This window comes from Morone saxatilis, unplaced genomic scaffold, assembly GCF_004916995.1.
Source record: "Morone saxatilis isolate NCDOM2014 unplaced genomic scaffold, NCSU_SB_2.0 Contig10, whole genome shotgun sequence".
Classification (NCBI taxonomy): Eukaryota; Metazoa; Chordata; class Actinopteri; family Moronidae; genus Morone; species Morone saxatilis.
Genome location: NW_023339652.1, coordinates 7,286,172 through 7,295,251, shown reverse-complemented (window position 1 = coordinate 7,295,251; position 9,080 = coordinate 7,286,172). Strand labels below are relative to the sequence as shown.

Genomic DNA, 9,080 nt, shown 5'->3' with positions numbered 1-9,080 from the left:
GAGAGAGAGAGAGAGGGGAAGAAACACTTGGGGTGTGAGAGCCGTTGTGTGTGTGTCACATTGCATGCACCTACTGTACTGTATATGGATCTCATGCTTCCGTATGCGTGTCTTCTTGCTCATTAGGCAGATTGGCATGGATGCAATGAGGGGAGAGCATCACGGCCTTGGCAGGAGATCCGAGGCTCATCTGATGCCCGTTTGCATCAACGCTGTGTGGCACCTGTCAGCCCGAGACACACACACACTGTGACGTGCTGAGATACTGTGACACTGTGTATGTGAGCGTGTTTGTGTTATATTCACAGTCCCTGTGGCAAAGCTCACAGCATATAAATTGTTTTTTTTTTTCTTTTTTCACTCTTGTGCCACTTGATACACGTCCTATTTCGTTTACGGAGCTGGCTGCCAAACTCTGAAGTATCTTCATCTCAATCTCTCTCTCTCTTTCTCTCCTCATCCTTCTATCCTTCTTCATCCCCCCTCTCTCTCTGTTTATGTCTGCGACCTGTGTCCTTGCGACAAGTTGGATGCCTTCCCGGGATGTTCTAATCAGCTGATTGGGATTCGCATTTAGATTCCCCTCCATGCTAGAAAGTTCCCAGCAAAATCATATTATACCTAACCTATCCGTAAGACCAATCCTGAAACCTAAAAAGAAATGAATGAAAGAGATTTCTGCAAAGTCACATACTGTATTATTGAATTTGTCCCTGATAATGGTGACCAATATCAGCAAGTGGAAACTTTGCAACATCATGATCCAAAAAGACAGTAATAATGTTCTGCTCTTGATCTCAAGGCAGTGGAAATTACCAAAAGGAATTTTCTCACCTCAACACCTTTTTCATGCTACAAAAATGAATATGGTAGTAAAGTATGTGTGTGTGCAGGTGTCCATATCTCTTTAGCTCTTCCCACTCGCCACAGCTGCTATGAGTGTGTTGCATGTGTGTCTTTACATTTTCATATTTCCTTGGGTGGTTTTCACACATGCTCATTATAACCACACTATTAACTCTTGTGGCATGACCAAATGTTCATATCTTTGTCAGATGGTGTCCACACATCACCATCCATTGGCACACACACACACTTATATCGACGTCACTGGAATTTAAATGCAATCAACTGCTTCCATCTTCTGTTTTTCTTTTCCGTTGTTTTTAACTCATCGGCCCCCCGAGTTTTTGTTAAGGCAGGGAACACATCATAATTGTTTGGCTGGTTATACTTTTAGCATCAAAGCTAAATAGAAGGGCTGTGTATTCGCATCATCATGGTATAGGGGTCACTCTGACTACATTGTATGTAGCTTGATGCACGAAATGTGGATCAACAAGTATGTACAGCGTGAGCAACATATGCTGAGCGAACAAGCTAATTGGCGTATAAGTTAGTAACGCTATGGCTAGTGCAAATGAAACTCTGGAGCCGGAAGACCCACCTACCTTCTTTTAATCAGTTGTTTAGGAACAATTCACTGAAAAGAACTGTGTACTTTTTTCCCTGCTGTGCCAAACTCCCACCGAACCAAAACCTCTAAACCGAAGTATGAACGAATCATGACTTCTGTGTACCGTTACACCCCTACTAAAAAAAGCTGGATTGAGTCCATCCCAGTCAGTGAGTGGTGAGAATATGTGTTATGGAGGGATTTCAAGGTGCCTAGCAATGCAACTCTTAAGTGCAACGCTGCAGGACTTAGTATTGTATCAGGGTATAATGGCTGAGTTGGATCTTGGATGTGAATGTGATTTAATTGCTGTTTTTCTGGAGAGTTGACGTGTTGATGCTGGGATGTGGGAGAGTGGCGTGTCTTGTGGGCTTTCATGGAAAACAATAAGAACCAATGTTTTGATGGCCGTCATACACCGTATTCCTTAAATACCGGTTGTCCAGTGTGTTGTCCTATGTTTATGTTGGTGGAAAGATGCATTGTATGTTGGTGTCTAGTCTTCACATGACCGATATTCTCAATGTGCGTTAAAAGCTTTAAATGGACGTTAGTGCTGTGTGGATGCCTGCAAAGGGATGCGTTGGTGCTCACGTCACAATCAGTAGTGAACGGGGAAGTATCATCGAGTATAGGGCCCCTTCTGATACGATGATTGCAGATTCTCACCACTTCAGCCCCACCATGTAATTACTTTCAAATGCACAGGCGGTTTCAGCCACCAGCTAGCTGATGACAGGGAACACCACAGGGCATCACTTGGCATGGCACCGTGCAGCTTTCTCTCCTCTCCCTCACCTCCTCCCACCGCCGTCACCCTCATCAGTCACTGCCAACAGTCCTTTTTGATTTGTTTTTGAAAGCATCTACATGCCTCACAGGGAATATTTAGTATTTCCTTTTCCATATTCAGTTCCCATGTCTTCTCACCCCATGAATGATTAATTTTTTTTCCTTATCTCACTTGTCTTGACTTGTTAACCATGTGATGTTTGAATAGTGTGATTTATGAGGCTGACATGGCTGGGCATCTTTGTTGAATTTATTATCATCTGAAACAATTAGATTTCAGCCCTCATTCTGAGTTGTTTTAAAGGGTGACCATTCAGTGTAACACCAATGACAAACCTCAAATGGGTAAGCGCAAGTTCCACTTTGGTAAATTTTGCGACACAAATTTGCACCATTGACCACTAACAAGCCATCTATACAGTGGTACAGTGATACTTCTAGGGAACAAAGAGCTGGGGAGTCAAAAACGAACCAAGCGTATTAGCTATGTTGCAGCATTCACTTTTATTTAGGCTCCTGTCAAAATAACCATCCACGTAAGAGGGTAGTACAAATACGTTTTAATAATAAACTGCTTTCTAACTGACATGTAGCAAGTGCAACTGACATAGTATAGCATAGTTCATTGACCAACATGTTCATGACTTGCTAGCGTGTTAGCTGTTACCTTCTTAACTACAGTAACAAACCCTGTGAGTATTACCTAATATCACCAAGACTCTAACACCTCATATTTCCCCAGGATGCACAGACAATTTTTAGTTTGAGCCAGCCATAACTGTTAAAATGAGGTTGGTGAAGGTGGAAATAAAAATACTGCTGCACTTAATTTCTTCTGTTGATTTTACTCATGAATGATGCACATCTAATTCATTTTAACCAGTGCCCATTGAGGGGCTGACAGTGGCTTCCTTACTTATCTTTTTCTCTTACTGTTTAATCATTATGTTGTGTCATTTATCCACTGTCATTGTAGTAAAAACTAGATAGATAGTTTTTTCAAATCCTGAAAAAAAAAATCCAGATTTTCTTTAAGGCACTGGTAATACCCATGTTTGTTGCTCTAAGTATGCAGACACACAAACACGCATCATACCCCCCAATAGTCCCTGAGGTCGTCATGCCACTCCTGACAAATAGAGCTGACCGAAGGTTGCGTTGCTGCGGTGATACTTCTCATTTCTTTCTTCTCATCATGGTGACCTCGAGCGAGCACCAGACACATCGCCACAGAGATGGATCTGTTTACACTGAAAGTGTGATTTGTTCCAGTATGTGGCTCTGATTAGAGGACACTGCCTTGCCACACCTTGATATAGTTGCTAAGGGATCATCAGTGGTGCCAGACCTGCCCATTTGGGTCTGTGTGTTCATGTGTGTGATGTGTGTCTGCATCCAAATTCCTGTGGGAAACTATAATGGGTTTGTCAATTTTAAAGACACAGTGAGTAAGGAACCACTCGCCGTCATTTATTTTGTCTCTCTCTGGGTTGGTGACTGCAATGCCTTCCTGCAGTCACAGCTGATTGGCAAATGAAATACTGAACATGCTTTTTCCTTGTTAGTTCACTGTTCAGTGCGAGCAGTAAGGGGGGAAAAATACCAATGGTTCCTGTATGAGGTCTTGTTACCCTGAGACTTCTTGTTACTGATGTCTCGGAAACCAGCAGGACTAATCCATTAAGGGCCATCCTCGGGGAGCAGAGGGATCAGGCCTGAACAAATTGTCACCACTTATCATTGGGACACGCTTCCCTCTACAGTACACCAGGGAGCCATTTAAGGCCAGGCCTAAACTCTCTCTTTATCCTACAAGACGTGGAAATAGAGCCTTGGTAAAGGAGAGGGTTGTGAGGAGGCGAAGGAGTGAGGAGCCAGAGGGAGCGTGAGAGCCACAGGGCAGTGAACAGAGAAAATGAGGGAGAAGTGGGTGGGTGAGAGATATTTTTCTAGACTTCATGGCTGGACATTGCTTATTTACTTCGTTAAAATAGTACACGGATTTTTTTCTTGGTGGAACATTTATCAAAACAGGCTAGTACTCTCTGTACAAAAGTTTCCTGGGTTCTCAGAAATTTCATTATTTGGCATGTGAGTGGTAATATAATTGTTTAAAGACACTTTTTATGATATTAAAGCACCAGTGTGTACAGATTTAGTGGAACCTGTACATTTTTGATGTCAGTGTTTGTTTTTATTTCTTTCTCTTGATTGTGATTTTCTCTACCTGCTCTGGTCTGTGCAGCACTGAGGTCAACAAAGGTTGTTTTGTTGTTATAAATAAATTATATTTGGTTTAACATGGCAAACTCTGTAAAAGAGGACCGGCTCCCCTGGTAGATAAAAAAAAGTTCATTCTAAGGTAACGAAAACACAATGAACACATAGCTATGAAAATTATATTCCATTTCTACCAATAGATCCTAAATGAAGGTGTGCGACAGATGTTGGATTAGTAGCTTGATGCTGGTTGGAGCTGCGGCTCTAGGTATCGAGTGGCCTGCGGAGGCTGTACGGCAGGGGTGTAATGGGTGTCTGTGTGTCCTGATTTGATTGTAGGAGTCTTCTGTTGTTGAGCCAGATGCGTCAGTCAAGTGCTAAGGGTTAAATTAAATTCACCCCCCCCCCCCGCCATGCTTCTCTTCCTGCTGAGTTGTCAATTTAATTTTCCAACTGAGTTACGAGTACAGGTGCTTCACACTAACTCGCCATAACTCACTTTTAACCATGCAGCTTCTAGTTGTCTGTCAAGTATGACTCATGCCTCAGCAAAACCCCGGACCTCCTGCCTGCCCCCTGTCTCGCCCTGATGTTTCTTTTTCTTTTTTCTTTTGTTCTTTGTTGTTTCTTTAATCCAGTTGCTCTCACAAAAGCACACACACAAATTGATGGGGGAATCTACACACACACGCAAGTATGAGTCATGCACAGCATCACTTTGACATGCAGCCCACTCTCCCGGGCAGAGCGCTGCCTTTTTCGATCAAACTAGATTGTTGAAGCATTAAGCCAGTAAGAGCTCCGGCAGACAAACAGGTAAACAAAACGTTTACTCTATGTCTGTCCCCTGAGTACCCGGAAGATGATTTTGTCTTATTCCTGAAATATCAAATTGAATCATTCTCTTTTTGCCTTCCTCTCACCCCTCTCTCCTCTTCTTTTGCTCACTTACCACCTTTGTAGATTTTAGCGTGTGTGTGTGTGTGTGTGTGTGTGTGTGTGTGTTTTAAAAACAAAAAAAGGAAACTAAAAACATCTCATCAGAGCAGATTGACGTCAGTTTCAATATCTGTGAGGAGGCCTCCTTTCAGCCATCAATGTCAGTAGTCTAATACTGGCAAATCTGTGTGTGTGTGTGTGTGTGTGTGTGTGTGTCAAGCAGGGTGTCTCCTTCTTCAGAATTGCTTTTTCCGAGTAAATGGTTTTTGAAAAACCTTGACATTTTGAGCTTGTGTGATTTTTGTGATTTTTTTTACTTCTGTACGAATATGACTCATTTAATATAACTGTGTGTGTGTGTGTGTGTGTGCACGTGTGCATTCCAGCTACCATCATTTTGAATGAGCTAAATTGGACAGAGGCCTTGGAGGAGGTTTTCCGGAAAAACAAAGAGGAAGATCCGTCACTCCTCTGGCAGGTGTTTGGCTCTGCCACCGGATTGGCTCGGTACTACCCAGGTGAGCAGCCCAATAGCCAATAGGGTTACTCCAGCGGCCTGCTGACCTTCCTGTGGTCAGTGATGGGGACAAAAATTTCCACCAACGGGCCATTTTATCATGTTGCATGCAAACACAAGCATACACTTTGTCACAACTCTTTCATGTGGCTTTGGAGCCCGAGAAACTACTGGTTCTCTGGCTGCTGGTCGCCAAATCATGGTTCCAGCACTTACCTTCATGTTAAACCACTACTTATATAGAGATATATAGAATATAGATGTAAAACATTAGAGAGTATAGCCACTGATGCACATATTCTGCTAACCCAAGCTGTGAAGTAAACATACTTTCCTCTCTTTATTTTTTTCCCTTTCACAAAATCCCAGCATCCCCTTGGATGAACTCGAGCAATTCAGCCAATAAGATCGACCTCTACGATGTACGCAGGCGACCATGGTGAGTCTAGACGCTCATTATGGGATGTGCAGTTTTGACTCTTATCATCTCATTGTCAGTAATTTCTCTAGTGTTTTTCAGGGGGGGACACGTGGCTCATTCAATCTGCCTGTGTAATTGTCATATTAAACATTCATTTGCAAAAAACTTATTTGCATGTTGCATAAACATGATTACACATAAGAGCATCTGCACACACAGTTTAAAACAATCAAATCCAGGTATCTGACCAAAGCCAAACCGACTCAAACAAACACATCAGAGCACTATGATGATTAAGCCACTGCAGATCAAAGGGTACCAATACAAAAGCTTCATTAGTCTCCTAAAAATGATTAAAATCTGGCTGGAAGCCACCAGTACACTTTTAACCATGTTATTAAATTTCATTAGCCTCAAAAGCCCCATCGGCTACTGAGCACTCAAACTCTGAACAAAGACACAACTGTTTGTTTATTAAAGAAATGGGAGAAGAGAGCTAATTAAAGAATACAAAGGCCTGATTGATTTCAAATGCAAATGATAGGGAGTGATATTTGTTTACTTGCTCAAAGCGAGACGGGAGTGATGAGACTGCAAAATATACTGTCTCATAACTGTTATGTGCGCTGAAGACTTTGTGTTGTGTAGATTCCTTATAAATTTGATTTAAAAAGCATTTCTGCGTTATGATAATTGCCTCTGTCTGTGTGTGTGTTTGTATGTATGTACATCTCTTTACGTGCCTCACGACCTTTGTGTGTGTGTCCGTTATTACTCACCAGGTACATTCAGGGGGCGGCGTCACCCAAGGACATGCTGATCCTGGTGGATGCGTGAGTGACCACCTTATGATTCATCTATTACAGTCATATTTTATTTTCTTTTGCGCGCCAGAAGGCCCCAATGCTAACTCGCTGACTGGCCTCACCCCGCTGGGCGCTACTGTGCTCTGCTCATGGCTGACTTGGCACTCGTGCGACAATGACGAACAAAAAGCAGTCGGTGTATCGAGCGACTTCATCATTCACAGTCCAGTTGTTTCTTCCTGTGATTTATGCCTTAAAAGTTTAGGTTTAGAAGAGCTAAGATATTCAGAGAGGATTCAATATCTGTCTTACGATGGCAGCTTACTCTTTGATCAAATGATAGAACTACAGATCGCTTTTAAGAAACATGGACATTTCACATCGATTTCAAAATTAAGTGAAGGGTGTTTTTTCTCTGTAATTACGAGTTAAAACCCTTTTCCAATTTAGGATATATGGATCGCATAAACATACATATGTATCCACAAGTGCATAGTTTACATCCTAATAAGTAGCATCAGATAGTGTTTTGTGTAGAAAGAGGGTAGTCGTGGTGGTATTCTTGCAGCGTCGAAGTGATTTCTCCGAATTCTTACACTCAGGGGGAGTTTCATGACAAATAGCACTCATGGCACAGCACCAGGTCTAAATGACAACACAATATGATGAATGAAAACTACATGTGTCCACTTTCAGCTCTTAACACAGCTCTGGTAATTGGGACACAGAGGATTGATGAGGCTTGTTAGACATTAAAAGCTTTGGTGAAAAGAATATTCAAGAAACTCCACTCCTCGTTTTTCCAGTGTCTGCCCTTTTTCTATTCTTTTACCTGCAGGAACCAAGTAAGTGGTGTATTTATAGATGCATCAGTGCAGGATATGCAGTGCAATATAGAAAACTATCTGAGTAGTCTAAACTTGACGCTGAATGCTGAACACTAAGATTATTATTCATGTTATGCTTGTTTGTGTGCAAGTCATTAGCTGAGACATGGTGATGGCTCTCAGCTCGTGTCATTAATGAAGATTACGAATGATAGAATTTTTGTTAATGTGATGGAAAATGCTTTATTTATATAGCATGCTTTTTAATGGAAGAAGCTTGCAGTCATGGGGTTTGATTTCTCTGCTCTTTGCTCATGAATAGTTGTTTTGCCCTGAAGGCTTTGAAGATGGCAATGTCAGTTGCTACTGATCCCTTCTTCAGCGCTCTGATCAGGAAAAAGGTCCATACACAAAATATCAAAGGGCAAAATGAGATTTTTTTTTAGGTTTATTTATCCATCTTTCAAGTTTCTTATTAGGCTGTGGTGGTAACAGGGAAGCAGAGGAACACTGACATAAACTTACAGAAAATCAGCTGAATTACCCAGATTGATTTAGATTAGAAACGAGAGCACAAGTGGAGCAAGCGGGAAGAGGTGCAGTTAAAGAGTTATGTGCCTATGTTGTGTGAGGTTTAATAAAACGCATAGGGCTAGTGTTGTTGTATGATATTGATTTACGTTGAAAAAAACGACCATCTTTGTTCCAAACTGCAGGAGTGGCAGCGTTTCGGGTCTAACCCTCAAACTCATCCGAACATCCGTCAGCAAGATGCTGGAGACCCTCTCTGACGATGACTACGTGAACGTGGTCTATGTGAGTACTCACACATCAGCTAATACTTTCATTTCAACACCAATAGAAATAAATGTGGCTTATACTACTTTTTGCTTTAGAAATACTCACCTTTCACTTCAAGTTAACAAAGTATTTATTTTATTCTATTTATTTGCAAATTCCTATCCAGTGACCTTTTGAGTGACTTAATGTGCCATACATGGATGAATCTTTATTGTGGCTGCATATGTACATGGATGCATGCATGTTCTCATTTGTCTGACTCAACGTATCTTTGTGTGTGTGTATATTTATATATATATAT

The 9,080-nt window shown here is 41.6% G+C and overlaps 1 protein-coding gene across 1 annotated transcript in view; it reads left to right on the top strand.

Moving 5' to 3' along the window:
- The window catches only part of cacna2d1a (calcium channel, voltage-dependent, alpha 2/delta subunit 1a), an 85,402-nt gene that overhangs the window by 43,772 nt on the left and 32,550 nt on the right, over positions 1-9,080 (top strand). The window contains exons 7-10 of the mRNA XM_035674351.1: positions 5,794-5,925; positions 6,294-6,363; positions 7,128-7,178; positions 8,695-8,794. Coding sequence (XP_035530244.1) covers positions 5,794-5,925; positions 6,294-6,363; positions 7,128-7,178; positions 8,695-8,794 — 353 coding nt within the window. The remainder of the gene's footprint in view (positions 1-5,793; positions 5,926-6,293; positions 6,364-7,127; positions 7,179-8,694; positions 8,795-9,080) is intronic.